At 41.4% G+C, this 17,475-nt stretch overlaps 1 protein-coding gene across 1 annotated transcript; it reads right to left on the bottom strand.

Moving 5' to 3' along the window:
* Positions 1–8,980: 8,980 nt before the first annotated feature.
* On the bottom strand, positions 8,981–16,846 carry mrps27 (mitochondrial ribosomal protein S27; the record flags this gene model as incomplete). The annotated part of the gene is made up of 11 exons (XM_080532662.1): positions 8,981–9,738; positions 10,598–10,774; positions 11,748–11,890; positions 12,130–12,232; positions 12,761–12,876; positions 13,020–13,098; positions 13,377–13,491; positions 14,017–14,075; positions 15,739–15,809; positions 16,414–16,491; positions 16,771–16,846. The coding sequence occupies 11 exons, from the start codon at positions 16,844–16,846 to the stop codon at positions 9,490–9,492; spliced, it is 1,266 nt and encodes a 421-aa protein (XP_080388788.1). The 3' UTR covers positions 8,981–9,489.
* Positions 16,847–17,475: the final 629 nt, after the last annotated feature.

Here is a 17,475-nt window from a genome sequence, read left to right as displayed (position 1 = left end):
ATCTATGTCTAAGTAACTTGCTCTTGGTGCCTACTTTGATAGTTCTAGTGGGGGAAAGACATTGAGATAATCTGTCTCTATTGACAGTTTACATTGATCTGACCTGGTTTATGAGGACATGTTGGATGAAGAGAAGGGGTGAAAACCACAACCACAACTATGTGCCGAGCTGTGTGTACGGCAGGATTTAGGCAATGCTCTGGGTCATATCCTTCACAATACTGGGCTTGTCTTTACCTATAATGCCAGGTTGAACCTGTAATTTACAATTTGGGTCTCTGCCTTGCCCTGGGCCCTTCTATTTAAAAACACAACAGCTACCTAGAGAGCTCAAATACAATTATTCCTTTCTCTGTTTGAACAGGTACAGGCACATTTGTTTGCTCTTGGTGGCGAGAGAGCGATAACTGTCTCCATTGCAGGTTTATAACCGAATATATTTTCTGGGACTGTGGCAAACACACATACCTTTTAGGTGAGTATGACAGCGATTGCCAAAGTGTTGACATTTTTATGTTCTTCGTCAACAGACTGCACTGTGCCGCACAAGCACTTCAGGGCTATTTTGTGATGGTAGTTTAGGTTTTAAAGTAAAGGCACTTGCTTCTCTCTTAGGGTATTGATGTTTAATCAGCCTGTGGGATGCCCCCACTAACTACTCTCCACAGAATGTAAATCCAGACAGAGAGATAAGAGTGAGCTGAGGTACTGTAGTGGAGGGTTTGTCCCTACGTCCCACTCTCTCCACATCTTTGTTTTCAAACCCTCGTTAGGAAGGGTTTGTGTATGTCTATTCTAAAGTTTGGTAAACATGTAGATAACATCCGGAGAAGGTTTTGTGTGATTACTAACACAGAATAACAAAGCTGGTCTCAGAGAATCAGATGTAAACTGTTTGGGTTGGCACCAATGGGAGCTTGGTATGTGATGCCAGCTAGAAAGCATGGGCCCTTTGTTATCCTGGTTGTAAGACCATTTTCATTTGTAAATGTCTAGGTTACAAATACATGGTTGTGACATACAATCTGTTACTATGATAGCGGATCGCCGTGCTTGTCTGGTGGGACAAAAATTAATGGCAAATAAATGTTGCTCAATCTCAATATCTCTGAGAAGATATGAAGTCATGGCTAGAAATATGATACTGTAGTGGCACACAGGACACCCTATCACATGCAATGGATGGAAACAGGCTTGTACACTGTATTCACTTGTTGAGGGGAAGTTGTCAGCAAGATTACTTTATATTCCATGGACTGAGAATACGCGTTCTCCGGGTCATTAAAGATTCTAACATCCGGATGAAGCTTGTGGTAATCATTAGCATGAATGATGCCCTGGGGGTCTGTGAGGTACAGCTATGGCTAATCTTTACACATGTTTACAGAGTCCTCTGAGTACTCAGATGGAAACAAGTGCCTGGGGTAGAAACACTGAGGATGCAGGTGAACAAAGCTCTGATGAAAAAGTAACCAAATGTGTCAGCAAATACACTATTGAAGGGAAGTTGGGGCGGCTGTAGCTCATGATTGCAAGGTTGGCAGTTTGATCCCTGGCTGGCCACATGTCGAGGTGTCCTTGGGCAAGACACTGAACCCCAAATTGCTCCCAATGAGCAGGGCGGCGCCTTGCATGGTAGCTTGCCGCCATTGGTGTGTGAATGTGTGTGTGAATGGGTGAATTAGAGGCCATTGTAAAGAGCTTTGGAATAAGGCACTATATAAGTGCAGTCCATTTACCAATTATTTACCAAGTCGATGTCCATAACATTCCCCTTCATTCAAATCATGTATCTGTGTATATCCCCTGTGAAATGTGACAGGGTCTGGTTAAAATGTCTTCAAGTAGGGCATGGTCATTTTTCTGTTTTTTTTCCAGATTATGAAGGTGCAGATTGTAAGCTGTCAAATGATGTGTCATACATTGAAATCATTGAAAATAGTTAAGATATGCTTATTATTGAGGTATACCTCAAACATGCTCTCAATCAAAAGACATGCAAAACAGCTGCTAGTAGGCTAACACTAAAAAGGAACATCTAATTGCATGTTTAGCACATCACAACATGCTGATAGAACATGAACATGCTAAAAACACATAACTACACATAATTCGATGATCACACAGTCTTTGAACACGTCCTAAAACGTACGTTTGTTTACAAGCCATGTATCACTTACCCAGTAGCGTAGGACAGACAAGACAGTGAATCCAATTCACAAATTATAAGTATTTGGTGATCCTAAAACTGTTGTTTGTTAATCGAGTGGGCTCTTCAACACTTCAACTTTCGTAATATGCCAAAAAATGGAAAACACATTTTTGTTTTAAAAAAATAAGCTTTTTGCTCATCTGCGGAACTTTAGAATTGCCGACATGCATCCCTTTTCACCAGACCGTGTCACAATGTCCATTCTATTCTATAATTAATTAGATTAATGATAGTATTGTTTTTTCTTATAATAATGAAGTCTCATTATAATCCTGTCTGCCTGATGTTGAGTAATAATGTGATTAGATTAAAAACTGCAGAATGTCTTTAATCCATTTAAAGCCTTTTGGTCAACTGTGTATGTTGTCAGATGTCACGATCACATGACACCTGTTCCTGTCTGTTGCACATGTGAATCATCACAGGCATTACTGCTTCAATCTCCTTCCTCTTACATCCTATAGTCTTGCTGCACTTAGACCAATTTTTTTTACAACAAATAACTTGACCAGTAATCAATATGCATGTGTGAGTGTTTGGGTACTACAACAAATGTATAAAAGTTTAATTTGTATAAATGCTGCCACTATTGCATAGTGAGAAGTTGAGACAGGCAAGACCAGAATGGCACCATTGCCACATCACAAGCATGATAGGATCGCTGTGTCATGTTTAATTCTCGCTCCCCAGAGAGTCTGAGGGCAGCTGGACTACCTCGTAACTCACATCACTCACTGGAGACACACAGAGGTGTTCATCAACATCGCCATGACAACGTTGTCTCATTGCTCTCTCCACGTCAGCGTCCTGCAGAACCAGAACGAGGTCTTGTCTCAGGGCTGGTGTTCTAGCCTCCTCACAGGCAGATGGGACATTCTTCTCCTGGACTCTCCAGGGCTTGTCTAAATTACCTTCATTGTAAGCAATCACAACGCCCTTGTCTCACTTCTACAAAGGCGCACTACAAAGTCAGAGTCATGAGAGAATTGTAATAACTGTGAAATGTGTCCTTTGTTTTAATGCATGTTTTCCCACAGAAATCAGTCGTCACCATATAACGTTAAAAAGGCTTAGCAGGTAATTACACACAGTTTGAAAGGGTCTTTCCTGTTTACAAAGAAAAGATGAATAGACTGAGACATTGGAAAGCAGTGCAATCTAAGTGTATGTGTGTACATTTGCCATGTGTAGCCTAGTAATGTTTAATGAGTGTTAAGACAAAACACAGTAACACTTTGCACGTCTTCAAAGTCAAACAACAAATAAATTAGATTTAGTTTGTTTTCATTAATCTCTTAGCAGGCTTAAATATGTAGCAGTTGCCCTTGGTGCATTCTACAAGATTAATAAACACTTTTCTCCAGAGACACTGGCTCTGCGAGTCAATGTGCCAACAAAAATACATCCTTGGTGCATCTTATCCCATAATCAGTGTTTTAAAGAACAGCACAGACACAGTCAGCAGCACACAGAGAACACACTGGGAAGAAGCAGCAGAAAATGTTCCATTCCATCACGTCTGTAAATCACACTGATAAGTCAAGAAATAGAGAGATAGAGAGAGAGGTTCCAGAAATGTGTCGACCCAGAGAAAAAGCAACATGGGAGGGTGGGGGGAGGGGGTCTGGGGTCATATTTATGTGATTTTCTCGCAGTTATTTTTCACCAGAAACCACTTACTTTACATATACAGTGCCCTGCATAAATAATAGGACAGAGGTTTTGGAGTTTGCTATTGGTGTCTGTCAACAGGAGGACCAAAATAGGTGTCAATGAAAGTCAAAGTCATTATTAGGCTGAACAAAAAAAAACGATCAGAAACACCTAAATCAACAGTTTGGAATATCATTAAAAAGTCAAAAAGCACTGGTGAGTACTCAACAGTCGCAAATGGGCTGGTAGGCCATGGAAGACATCCACAGTGGATGACCGATGAATGTTCACCAGAATTAAAACCCCCAAAACAACTGTGCAACAGATCAGGAATACTCTCCTGGTACATACTGTATGTACCAGAGTGATTGCAAGAGAAAGGTTTGAAGAAAAAAAGGATCTGCCCAAGATTTACAACATATGTGACACGGTCTGGTGAAAAGGGCCGCATGTCGGCAAATTCTTAAGTCACGCAAATGAGCAAACATTTTTTTGTTGTTGTTTTTTTAAAATGTGTTTTTCGTTTTTTGGCATAATTACGAAAGTTGAAGTGTTGAAGAGCCCACTCGATATAACAAACAACAGTTTTAGGATCACTAAATACTTATTTTGTGAATTGGATTCTGCCCTAGGCTACTGGGTAAGTGATACATGGCTTGTGTAAGCAATTTATCATGAGAGGAAGGGGGTTGTGGAGACATTTACCACTGGTACAGGGTTGTGGCACGAGGCGAAGCCGAGACATTTACCACTGGTACAGGGCCGGAAAACCCTGTACCAGTGGTAAATGTCTCCACAAGCCCCGCCCTCGAATGGTAAATTGCTTTTCTACAAAAGCTACCACATAATATAAAAAATACACAGTTGTAACATTAAATTCATTTATTTACAATCATTAATCGTTTCAGAATACATATATCCTTCCGCCACAGAATATATAGTCCCATAAACAAGATCAACGATTGCATTGTAGGCAGCACAGGTGTTCTTAATCAGATTGATTGGGAGGCGCATTGATACTGGAAATACGGTTGGAGCTGAACTGAAGGGAGTTGGGGTATTTCCCACGGTTGCTACCCAATCAGAATCCAGTATCCAAACATGCTGTTGTAGAAAAACAAACGTACATTTTAGGACGTGTTCAAAAGCAAGGACTGTGTGATCACTGAATTATGTGTAGTGTGTTTTTAGCATGTTCATGTTCTATCAGTATGTTATGATGTGCTAAACATGCAGTTAGATGTTCTACTTGAGGACTTTGGGAAGAGGAGGGTCCAACAGAGGTCCTCGGAGATGTGGACAGCCAGGAACTTGAAGCTGGGAACATGTTCCACCTCCATCTCATTGATGTAGATGGGGGAGTCTACGCAGCCCTTAGTTTTCCTGAAGTCCCACAATAATCTCCTTGGTGTTGAGGGCTCTTTACTGGTGTTGAGGGCTAGGTTGTTGTCAGTACACCACACCGCCAGTTGCTGGACCTCCTCCCTGTAGGCCGACTTGTCATTGTTACTTATCAGGCACCATATCAGGCCTACCACTGGTGTCATCTGCGAACTTGATGATGGTGTTAGAGCCATGCATCGGCACGCAGTCGTAGGTGAAGAGAAAGTAGAGGAGACGGCTCAGCACACAGCCCTGTGGCACGCCGGTGTTCAGGGTCAGGGTGGAGGAGGAGTGGTTGTCCAACTTGACGAGCTGGGGTCTGTTGGGTTAGGAAGTCTAGGGTCCAATTGCAAAGGGAGGTGCTGATACGAAGGTCACCGAGTTTGGTGACCAGCTTGGAGGTGATGATGGTCTTGAATGCTGAATTGAAGTCAATGAACAGCATCCTTGCGTAGGTTGTATCTAGGTGGTTCAGGGTGGAGTGAAGTGCTGTGGAGATGGTGTCTTCCGTTGACTTGTTCTTGCAGTAGGCGAACTGGAGGGGGTCTAGTGTGGGGGGAAGGAGAGTCTTTAGGTGGTCTAGGACCAACCTCTTGAAGCACTTGGCGATGGAAGTGAGCGCAACGGGGCAGAAGTCATTCTTCTGGCATTTTGGCACCGGCACGATGGTTGTAGACTTGAAGCACGTGGGGACAACTGCCTGGGCCAGTGACAGGTTGAAAATGTAAATGAAAACTCTGGCCAGCTATGCAGCGCACGCCCTGAGCACCCGGCCAGGAATGCCGTCAGGGCCAGCAGCTTTTCGTACATTCATTTTGCTTAGTGTGCAGTAGACAACCGTGGTGGAGAGCGTGAGGGGCTGGTCGTCTTGAGGGGGCTCGGCTTTGATGGCTGTTTCTTTGTTGTCCCGGTCGAAGCGAGTGTAGCAGTAGTTGGGCTCGTCGGGTAGGTCTTACTAGTCTTACTAGGTCTTAGTCTTACTGTCTGTCCCATGCATGCCTGTTTGACTTCCTGTGTCTGTCCAAATTTGCATACTGTATGTATTGCTAATTCTCTAATGCTGTTAGTGTACTTTTTGCTGTGCTTAATGTTGTGCGGGTTTATGTGGATGTCTGATGCTGTCCCTTTTAACTTGATGCTGTGACTGTAAGGTGTGGAGATGTACGTGTTTTTACTCTTTTAACTGTGCTGGAATGCTTCACTGTTCCATTACTTACGCAGGGCACTGTATAATAGAATGAGTCATTTGTATGTAAATGGTGGCCTGTATCAGTGTGACGCATCACATGTAGAACATCTTTAACTACGGTAGTGATGTTTTTCTCAAATGGACCATGACAGATTTGACCATGAACAGCTGCGGGTTTGAACCTCGTAAACCTGTTTTTTAGCCTGCATTACCGTTTCAAATTAGACGCACCCCAAAAGCTGGAGCTTTTAGAGCACTTAAACCAGCGTGGTCAGAGCATCAAAGACCCACTGATCTGAATAAAGCATCTTCCTGACTATCAGACATCCTGAGGCCAAACTGTCTGTTTGAACACCTGTCCGAGAGATGGTCAAACTGTACAAATGTAACATTTCTGCTAGACTGTTTGACAACTACTTAAATAACTGGGTTATAGCCTACAGCTTGTGGGTTTTGGTGGACCAAATACTCATAGAACAAACATTGGAAAAAAACAAGAAGTGAGCAACAACAGAAGATTTCTAATGGATTTTAATTGACTGGTAACACTAGAACAGCCGTGCCTATTTTACCTACTATTAGAACCACTAGCTGGCGCGTCTTGTAAATTAGCCTTCCTCCTACATAGAAAAACTGCAAAATAGCTTTATACTAGCTTATCCTGATGTGATTTTGAAAATGTAAGGATACTGGGTGGTAGAACGCACATATCTAATATTTTTACTTAATCACATTCTACATTAAACTAATATTTAATAGATCAGAGAAATACTCATTTCAACATAAACAAATTGACAATATCATATAGAACTAGAATATAACAGCATACATTAAGAACACCCTGCCTAGAGACATTCGAGCTGAACTGTGTGTTTTCAAAACCCTATGTCCTCAATACTGGCGCACCACAGGGATGCATTTTATCACCACTACTGTCCTCACTGTACACAAATGACTATTTGTCAAAATGAGAGTTTGCTGATGACCCATTAGTAGAACATTAGTAGGGTTGATCACAGCCAATGATAAGACTGCGGACAGAAATTAAGTGTCTGTACTAGTCAAATGTTGCAGTCACAACCATGGAAATAGATAACCTACCGCTTAGGACAAAACAAAATAACTTTTGGTGGACTTTAGGAGAGATCCAGGGGACCTCCTACCATTAGTGATAAATGACCAAACAGCGGATAGATAGTGGCCTCTTTTAAGTGTGTTGGTACCACTATCACTCTGAAATGGGAGGACATACAGTATGTGCAGTCATTTAAAAAAAGAAAATCAGACCAAAGAATGTTCTTCTTAAGGCAGCTCAAAATATTTGGTGTGTCCTGGGTGGCAATGACTAATTTCGACCAAGCCGTGATCGAGAGTGTGTTCACATTCTCAATCAGTGTAATATATCAATACAACTGCCTACGACAGGAAGCAGCTTGAGCGAGTGGTGCACACAGCATCTAAGGTCATTCCCACCCAGTAAACAGCCAGTTATATCTTTATATTTTATACTGTGTACTCTGTACTGTATTTTTCTACCATATCTTTAACCCTTTGTGTGTAGGCCTATATGTATGGATGTTACTGTGTGGAATTGTCCTTGTTTTTATGTGTGCTACACCGAAGCAATCTACGATTGAATAATGTCTTGAATCTTGAATCTCTTGAATCTTAAGAGAAGCAGTCAGCAAGGAGCCTCTACGACAATGGCTCTTGAGTACGTTTGCCTTATATTCATCCAAGTCTGCATTCCAGCCAGTTTCTCAAGTCATGAATACTGAATAGTAGCAAAAGAATGTGGAATGAACACATTATGCGTTCCACAACAGGTCTTTCTACCCATTGATGACTTATCGTTCCAAAAGAGCCAAAACAATGAGTGCTGCTTACTCTTAAAATGTCCACTCTCAAATGTGCTGTTTATGTACTGTACTGTACAGTGTATGTTCTATGGTGTACTATGCTGTACTATGTATGTTCTATGGTGTACTTTGGTTGTATTACATATTCATACTGTGCTGTTATGTCACTGTTTGGATAAAGTACATACAAAACTGCATTTTCAGACCTCAGAGGGCTGAACGAACATTACTTATTGTCTAGATCTGTGATCTATTGGCTTTTCTTTGTGGTAGAGCCTTCCAGATAAGGCTAAAGAACGCAAATACATTCTTAGCTGCTCAAAGAACAATTTTCTTTTCTCAAGATTGGCTATCAGTGGTCCTCCCCTGTGATTGTACAACATAGGATTCATACTCTTGGGAGAAAACACCAGCTATGATGCCTCTAAAACACACACACACACACACACACACACACACACACACACACACAATTCTGGGAGAGTAGAGGAAAAGGAGTGGGAGGATGTGATGGCATGACTTTCTTCCCCTGTTTTCTGCTTAAATGAGGTCATAGTGATCATCAGGCTTAACAATCACTGGACCAGAGCTCCACAGATAACATCAACATCTAGCTGTCCACAACTGGAAAAAAATAATACTACAATTCATGATAATAATGAAATTCACAATCCTATCTATTTTGAGATCATAATATTTTAATACAGAAAAAAATGATCCATGAGAGATTTGACAGTTTGGGCTCCAATCGCCCATCAACAGTGACAAACAAAATAATATTTATACAATAATGACATAAAAGACTAGGTTACATGGGATAAACTGATTTGAAGTATTGATGCAAATGTCAATAAAATAATCAAAAACAGAGGCAAAACAATTTTCAACTACACTCACACACTATATACGGACATGTTTGTACAGTATATGAGCAACAACCTATGAAAGACAATTCCCAGTGTCATATTGTACCTTTTTTATGTGTTTAACAGCGCTGGAATTGTAGGGACCACGGACCAACAGTAGGAGTTACCGGTAATAGCAGTCTTATGCAGACCCATGACATTTGCATTTCTACTCCAGTCTTACCATACACGCATGTGTGGAACTGGATATAGATGTGGGATGGGGTGACCTGATCCTAGATCTGAGTTTAAGGGACAACCTCTATCAAGTGTGTCCATCTATCTAATCTATGACTGTTGTGCTCTTGCCTTGGCTGCTAGGCGGGCCTGTTTCTCCTGCTCGGCCCTCTCCCTCATCTCCTTCTCTCTGACGATCAGTTGCTGCCTCTCGGCCTCCCAGTCCTGCACCCTGCTTTGGTAGAGCTCCAGGTCAGACTGCTCGGCTGAGGCCAGAGCCTGCTGGGCCAGGCCAGACACCAGGGCCTTCAGGGAGCCTGTATCCACCCTACCCTGGGACTGGAGCTGCCCGCTCAGGTCCTATAAAGAAGGAGGGAAGAGGTTTCTTTTCTTTCTTTCTTTCTTTCTTTCTTATTATACACGAAAAGATTAAAAGTTACAGAAACAGATGTAGTGACTCAGTTAAAACTGGTTTATAGCAGATTCCTGTTCTGCAGCACAGAAAGACAGAATCACATAACAATACAAGACGTAACAGTGGGAATAATCACAGAAGCAAGACAGGAAAACATAAACAGCTACACAACACTACAAAGGAGAGGACTTAAGTGGAGTGAGTAAGATGGTATGTGATCAGTGGTCGCATGTGTGTCCTTCCATCAGATGGTATTTATACGCCTGTTTGAAATATGAGATAGATGTTGTTGCTCTAATCTAATATGGGATTTAATTCCAGATTTTAGTGTATGTGTGAAAAAAATATCTGACCATAGTTGTTTTTCTAGGCTGGAACTAGGATAAGTGAAGTGAAATTGATTTTTCCTGTGTTGTATTTTGTCTTGGAAGTAGAACAGTGAGTGTAGGAGGGGAGTTCTTGTTTTGGATCTGACAGAAAGATTTAATGGCTAGATTATTTGTGTAATTCTGAAAGGTCAGAGCATTGGAATGTGAAAATGCAGTGCAGTGGTGAGTCCAAGGGGGACAGTTGCCATGGATCTTACAGGCTCTATTATATAGTCTTGCTATTGGTTCAATGATTTCTGAGGTGAGGAGTGGAGTGGATTTATAAAGTACGTCTTTGCAGGTCTCAAAGGGCAGGGAAGAAAGGTCAAACACAAGTTATATGACAGCAGATAATCAGGGGAAGGGGTAAAACAAGAGGAGAGAGACAGCATAGGTTTAGGATTGAATCAAATACATCCTTGTGTGCAGTACCAACCTTGAACATGTTGGCATAGTCGGGCAGTTTAGCTCTCTCTGCCATGTCATCCTCATCCACCTTCTCCTCCTGCTTCTTCTTGTCCTCCTCTCCTCCCGACTCCTCTCCTCTGTCTGATTCTGAGTCTGATTCTGAGGCAGAGGAGAGGTCCTGTAACAACCCCTCTAGATAGTCCAGCTGGAAGTAAATAAATACAGAAGTGTAAGACAAAGAAAAACTCATACGGAAACACACACGTCACACACATGGACACACACACGGACACACACACACACACGGACACACACACACACACACACACACACAGACTGGGGCTTCGTTGTCAATGACACATTCGTTTATGCCCTAATACTTCCTCACTGATTCTTATTACTGTGCTGCTTTCTGACCAACTTGGTGCACGAGTTCAAACAAGCAATTCTCATCACTAGTGATCCCCAGTTCTCCAGACTGCCCTAAATCTCATTACCGTACTCTGACTCCAAATAAAGTATTGAACTGGACAGAGTGAGAGCACGATACCGGGGTGTGTCTGCGTGTGTATGTGTATAAATAACTTTGATATGACAGCGTGTGCGGTGCATCAACACAACGCTCTGGAGATAACATAGGGACTGCGTCATACACAGTATCTGGACAGTCGCAGCTTCCTTCATTTACCATGTTAGTGCAGTGTCATGTTAAATACATTATGAGGCTTTTAAGTCAACAGTCATCATCACAAATCACCGGCTCTACTGTACAGTATGTATGGACAGCGAGTGAATCAGATGTACTATTTCAGTTACAAGTAATGAAGGACACACTATGAAGGACATACAGGAAGACCATCGTCAGGTAACACTAGGAGAAGCACTGCTAATGTTTACAGCATCCTTTTGATAGTTTGGTATGACCATTATTCTGGACTGTGATCAGACCTGGATTTAAATAGTATTTGAAATCATTTCAAATATTTCTCTGTGCTTGATTGAGTTTGCCCGGTGCGATGTAACCAATGGGTCCCAAAAGTGTAAACCCCGGCCATCTGGCACTTTAGGCAAAAGTTAATGATTACAAGTACGTTTCCCAACCTGGTCTGGCTGTGGGTGATCATCTACCAATATACGTAGACAGTGCCGTCTTGTCAAAGGTAATAGTAGGTACATACAGCATCCTTTGACAGTTTGACGTCTCCAGGAGAAGCAGCCACTCTCTCCATGACTGCCAGGGCTCGGCCCAGGTACCCCGGGGTCCAGATCAGAGGCATCCCCCTGAACACAGCATGGATGCCCCCCGCCATCTCCACCTTACCTACACACAGAGGACAGAGGGAGAGGGATACACAGGGAACCAAGGCAGAGGGGGGAAAGACAGAGGGAGAGCAACTTTACAATGCTGCAAAAAGAGAAATACTGTACAAACAAGAAGAACACTCTGCACAACCAATACATCACATTTGAGAAAGTATTGTTTAGATAAGAGGATGAGTGTTAGAGAGGGAGAGAATCTCAGACTAGTAGCCTGTATGCTAATTGGTCAAAGCTGCTTACCTAGAAGAGCATAGCCCAACAGTTGAGCGCTGAGGCCTACAGTGTTGTCCTGCTTCATCCCAGCAATCAGCAGTGATGCTCCCAGAGCCCTCTCCTCTGCCTCCTGCACGGAGGTAGGACAGTACACACAGTCAATACGATACACACAGAGCATTGCAGAGCACACACGCTTCAGACAAAGAATCAGGCCATACTGTATGACAGAGTCAATGGAGTACATGTACACATACACTTTGTATGTCTTTGTAATGCAAGGTCATGTTAGATCTGTGGATCACTGACCTTGTCTAGACTAGGTGATCATGTTGTTGCTGTTGTTGTATATTGTGTATGTTCATTATCAAATGTAAAAGACCTTTGAGGTGTACTGCCTTGCCAATGCCATAGCTACTGTACTGAGCACCACAATTAAAACAGGTCTTGGACGTGATCATTTTATTCATGTAGGTTTTGTATTTATGTGTGCTTTCTGTTAAAATTGTAAATAAAATAAACTAAATACACACATGTCTGCTGTAGTCTTTGAATGGGTGCTCCAACAACCATTCATTTGTACCATTCAACTGTACTTTGGCACCATAACATTTCTAGGCATACACACCAATAGAGCCATGAATGGCACTTCACTTACATTGAGTTCTGGCTTGGTCCCTAGGTAATTGCTCAGTGCATACAGGGACAGAATCTGAGTGGAGAGGAGGTCGAAAGATTCCTGGAGCATCACCTCTTCTACCACAGAACAGGCACCTACAAAGGATACACACATCACATATGTTTGTAGTTTCAAGTTTGCTTTACCAGGACATTCTCCCCAGTAACAATAACCAGTCAGGGAGTCCTGGGATAGTATGACCTGTCTGGTACAGTGTTACCAACTCAGAATGCCTTACCTTTGAAGTCCTCATCTTTAATAAAGGAGTCTATCAGTAGGTTGAAGGTGAAGTCATCTGGGAACATTCCATACTGGACCTAAACACAAATCAGCGATCGGGAGAAAACGATAGTTACACTATTTTGTCCAATCACATCATTGGGTTGAGCTGAAGCATCGCAAATATAACTGTCGATTGAATCTAGCAGGAAGAAAAAGTACTCCTCTGAGTGCTGGAGAAGCCCATACCCAGAACTATATTATAATATTTGAATAATACAGTTCCTAAATAGAATGGCTGGTTGAATCTTTGTAAACATGAGGCACAGTTAGTGCAGGAGAGCATTCTCCAGTACAATGCACAAGCCTACAGTACCTTGTTCTTGAGGGTGTGCAGTGCCTTGTCTCTAGCACCATATTTCAGGCACTGTCGGACCCAGCTGTGCATCGTCCAGTCTCTGAGATACCAGCAGTTTGGGCTGTGGCGAAATCTACAGGAGGGAGATATACAGAGGTTAAAAACAAGTTTCTCATGAATGTTTATGGCACCCGGTCTGTCATTATGACGCTGCTGTTATGTAGACCTAATGATAAGATTCAAGTTTAATCAAAACGATCAATCAATAGGCTTGTCATACACTTTGCATTATAAGGGTTGATTTCATTATCATTGTCTTATAATTCACCCACCTGTTTAAATGTTTTTTTTGTTCATTTTAGTTATTCTACTGTTCTCAATAGAGTTAATAACAAAGGCCAAATAGCAAGGGGTGTGTTTGCTTTACTAGATGTTTACTGTATGTTGTAATCTATGACAGTGGGACAGACATATTTGAGGAGGAAATAAACAGGAAAGACTATTATGCAGCACAGAAGCACAGAACAAAGGCACATGCATGTGACTTTACATAAACACACCAGCAAAGAATGTCAGAAAAACAGAGGTTAGCACTCAACCAGTGACGGACGTCTTAACTATGAACAATGAAATGACATTCTACATGTTTTAGCCTTACTTGTAAAGATAGTAGTCTGCTTGTTCAACCTCTTCTCCTGAAGATATGTTGTCAATAAACTGAAAAAGAAAATGCATGAGGGATGATATGGTTATTATTACTAGAGATGGGAATTGATAAGATGTTATTGATACCGATTGCATTATCAATTCTGTTCGTTGGTTTATCGATTCCTGATCAATTTTCGGTGTGGAAAAAAAGTAGGCCTACACAGGTTTTCAGCATGTTTCAAGTGAAAGCAGCTGTTTTATTATCTTAAGTCTCTGAACACAGTGTATAATGTCTGAACATAACATTTGAACATAAACAATCAATAAAAAAATATAATAATGGAAAATAAACAAAACAGACATTTTCGTAAAAGGATATAACTTATAAAACAAATATAAAACTGATCAACTCAACAATCCTTCTGCAGAAAAATGACCATGTCTGCTTTCTCTGGCAGGATCTGTAGCAACAGTCTGTCTGTCAACACATCATCAAAAATGGATGAGAATATTTGTACAGCATGCGTTTTCATTTAGGGTTTCTTAGTCAAAGAAAAAAATCTGCTACGCCTACCTGCGTGGCGCTAATAGCCTAGGATATTTACCCTCGGTAACAGATGTGTTGCTCGCATGGGAAGCAGTGGCACTCGTGCGTAGACAGTGTAAAAAACATGGCATTCCTGTCATTTTAGCCCATGTTGCGTCAAAAGATGTTTTAACTTATGGTGTTTCCACCCTTACTTGAAATGATCATTTTACAGATGTTACAAGCAGCAATGTTTCTGAAATGAAGCCACACTTTCTTCCTAGACTCCGCCATGACTCCTTGTTAGACATTTTTTGGTTTAAAATAAATGTAATCGTGTAGCCTATTAATTATTGTATATAGAATATTAGAATTGCTTGAATTAATTACAGTGGAAACGTGTGGGATTTTGAATAAATTGATATAATTACCTTTGATTGGCCAGCCACCAGGGGGCGTAATTGTTTAGTCAGGTGGCTGAATGGCTATCATACTCACCCAGTCATGGCTGCAGGTGGTCAGTCTAGCAGTGTCGGACAGGTTGAGGCTGTGGTTCAATGCCAATTTAGATTTTTTTTTAGCTTTTGAGTTAAGTAGGAATCATGAAGCCGCTTTGGTTAACGTGTTTGTAAACCTCATTTTGGTGCAATAAATTATTAAATGTTTTTAACAAGTTTTTGGGTTATTGGAGGGCATTTAGAAAAGCAGCATAGCCTACTACCCGTTCAAGGAATCACTACCCTTGGATGCCGTGACATTAAGTACACATTGTGTTGATACTGGACTGGACAAGAATACAACACGAAAGAATGGACAATGTTTGCAAGAATTGCCCTGAGTAAGGTGCAGGCCGCCACGCTCGCTGGCTTTTGTTTGCTGAACCGCTCGTTTGAAATGAGCCCTGCTCGCTGGTTTTGGTTATAAGAGCATTTGAATAAAAGTTAAGAGGAAGTTTGATGTCATCATGACGCACACATTTTTGCAATGCGCCACTGTCAGCGCATGCACAAAACATGCCGGCATCGATAAGAGGAATCGATAGAGGCATACGATTCCAATGCATCAAACAATTTGGAACCGGTTCTCAACTTGAACCGATTCTCGATTCCCATCCCTAGTTATTACCTACTTTATCCATTTGCCCCCAAATCAATTATTAGAACATGACTGATAACTCTCTGTCTGGACTGGACTATAAATACTTACCCGTGATATTGTCAGAGAGCTGACAGGAAACTTTCTGTCATAAGTCTTGTCCATGAATGAAGCCAGCAATGCTGTAGGATGATATTCAGAGTTAGTCAAATTAGCTTCAACCCTAATTGATGAACATTGTCAAAACATTAATTATTCACAACAGAATGAATGGCTCAGTGCAAAACAATAACTTTTTTTCAACACCCATCTTTGTGAAACTGTTTACAGTATGGGGACAGTTTGTTTCATTTTGGGTCAATGCAACACTGCCCCCCTATGTTCATGTTACGCAAACACAATTGTCATTTGACTTTTTTCAAACATGAGACCTCCCCAGTCGCACCAGATTAATCTAATCAAGAGCTTAATGATTAGCTAGTTGATTCGATTCAGTTGTGCTGTAGCACAAAAGTATAATATGGAGTCCCAGAACTGAAAGTGAAATCTGCTGCAATAACCTATAGTCTCTCTCAGACAACCTCGTCTTTGAAACAATTACAGTATGCATACACTCCGACAGATTTCAAATCTGCCATTTGAAATCAGTAATTTTACGTTTGTGACTGCACAGACTGCAATTACTAGCTTTCTACTTTTATTTTGTTGAGTGACAGCTGTGCCTAAGGTTCGTTATTTGTTGTGAACGATGGATGAGAAGGCTCGTTATAGCCATTAGAATCTTACCCAGGTTTTGAGGATCTTTTTCTCTCGCCTCCCATAATTTGGTGTCTGTGTATGCTGCTGAAAGTAAACATCTTCTTGCTGTAAAGACAAACAAAAACGAGATGAATCACACATTACATCGAGGTGGATATTAACCACCATGTTGCAATATGAATGCATTGTTTTTAAATTCCCAGCTTGCTTGTTTTAATTGTCATGAAAAGGAAATGGCATGCAGCCACTGGCAAGCACTCATCAGAGGCAGATAGAGCTAACCAGATAGCTAGCTAACTCGACTGGCAGTGGCAAAAGACAAATCGATCGATCAAATAAGTATCTAATGTTATCACTTCAACCACTGAACAATTCATGAATTACCTGTAAAACTCTGACTCCCACATTTAGGGATAACTTTGACAGCTCCTAAACAGCGTTGCAACACGGAGGCTGCCATGTTGAGACGATACCACTGTGAGAAAGCGGAAATGGAGGGGGGGTCCATTTGGGGAGATTGAGAGCGTAGCCAAAGTTATTATGCTGATTATGGAAATGTTTAGGCTTTTGAATGAGGTATGAGCTAGCATTCACATCCACATTAAATACATGGTGTATTATAAACATCAAACAAAAAATACATGTCTATGTATGATTGGCATAGCCCCTTATTGTATGAATTGGTATGGCCCGTTATGACAGTGACCAGACGTAGAATTCAATGTCAAAGTTTGTTCCAGTGATACCGAAGGCACACAGCCGCGTAGATTTAGAATAGTCTGCAAGTAGTGGCCAGTATTATGCAATAGCATGTGATATAGTGCATCTGTTTATGTCTTTTCTGAATGTCGTGTCAACACTAATCAATTATAGAAGGAGATCTTGCATGGGGGGGATTCCCTCAACTTCAGCATCATCAACATTGACATGCCATGCGGTGTGTAGCCTATGGACCATATAGACTTTTACTCCGGTATATGACATCTATTACAAAGATAAATCCAAATATAAAAATCTATACATTATTCTACTACAGTAAATCATTGTACATACAGTACAGGCCAAAAGTTTGGACACACCTTCTCATTC

The sequence above is a fragment of the Nansenia antarctica genome (assembly GCF_963989245.1).
Source record: "Nansenia antarctica genome assembly, chromosome: 5".
NCBI lineage: Eukaryota > Metazoa > Chordata > Actinopteri > Argentiniformes > Microstomatidae > Nansenia > Nansenia antarctica.
This window is presented reverse-complemented; position numbering and strand designations above follow the sequence as displayed.